Source organism: Temnothorax curvispinosus, unplaced genomic scaffold (assembly GCF_003070985.1).
Source record: "Temnothorax curvispinosus isolate PA1 unplaced genomic scaffold, ASM307098v1 QBEX01010868.1, whole genome shotgun sequence".
Lineage (NCBI taxonomy): Eukaryota > Metazoa > Arthropoda > Insecta > Hymenoptera > Formicidae > Temnothorax > Temnothorax curvispinosus.
This window is the reverse complement of record NW_020220648.1, coordinates 962-1,824: the sequence shown is the minus strand read 5'-3', so window position 1 is coordinate 1,824 and position 863 is coordinate 962. Positions and strand designations below refer to the sequence as shown.

Below are 863 nucleotides of genomic sequence, written 5' to 3'. Positions count from 1 at the left end.
ACCGTCAGTCACGCGGCGGCTACGACCCTGTCCGGGCTCCCCCCGCTCGAACTAGCAGCGGGGATGTACGCCAATGTATTTCGGCGTACTAGGGAGCTGCGCATCCCTAGGGGGAAGGCCTGGGACAGGGCAAATCGTATAATAAAGCTCCAGGCCAAGACGGTCCTCATCGATGAGTGGCGGGAGTACCTCGCCAATCCCAGTTTACCTGGGAAGAGGACCATCGATGCTGTCCGGCCCTGTCTAGTGGAATGGCTGGACAGTCGGAGGCACGGGCTGACCTACAGGGCGACGCAGGTGCTCACCGGGCACGGATGCTTTGGTGAGTACCTGTGTCGCATTGGAAAGGAGGCAGCCACCGGCTGCCACCACTGCGACGCGGTGAGGGACACGGCGCAGCACACTCTAGAAGTGTGCCCTGCTTGGGACGAGCAGCGCCGTGTCCTCCGTCGGGAGGTCGGAGACGACCTTTCTCTTCCGGCCATAGTGGCGGCTATGGTCGGAAACCCGACGAAGTGGCGGGCATTCCTGGCCTTCTGTGGCCAGGTAATGTCCGTCAAAGAGGAGGCCGAGCGAATCCGTCGCGGAGAGGTAATCCTGGACGCGGCGGATCCGCCGAACTGATATACAGGCAGCCCTTGGGCTCGCCTCATCCGCCTACTAACGCGGATGCCTTAATGGCCTTGGCCATATTGGCAGAATATCGCCAAGGACTCCTTTCCCCCGACGGGGATCAGAGTCCGACGGCGGGAGGTCGGCGTTCCGGCTGGCACCGGACGCCGATCCAAACCTCCCACAAGTCAACGGGAGGTGTGGCGGAGCGAGGTGGTGTCAAGCTCTGCCACGACAGATTGTTCGCTCTT

At 62.2% G+C, this 863-nt stretch overlaps 1 protein-coding gene across 1 annotated transcript; it reads left to right on the top strand.

The window, feature by feature from the left end:
* Positions 1–63: 63 nt before the first annotated feature.
* LOC112460833 lies at positions 64–624 on the top strand. The gene has a single exon (XM_025025720.1). The coding sequence runs from the start codon at positions 64–66 to the stop codon at positions 622–624; it is 561 nt and encodes a 186-aa protein (XP_024881488.1).
* Positions 625–863: the final 239 nt, after the last annotated feature.

What these genes read in the sequence shown, in the direction of transcription:
- LOC112460833 (XM_025025720.1), top strand. Translation starts at nt 64, where the DNA reads ATGTACGCCAATGTATTTCGGCGTACTAGGGAGCTGCGCATCCCTAGG.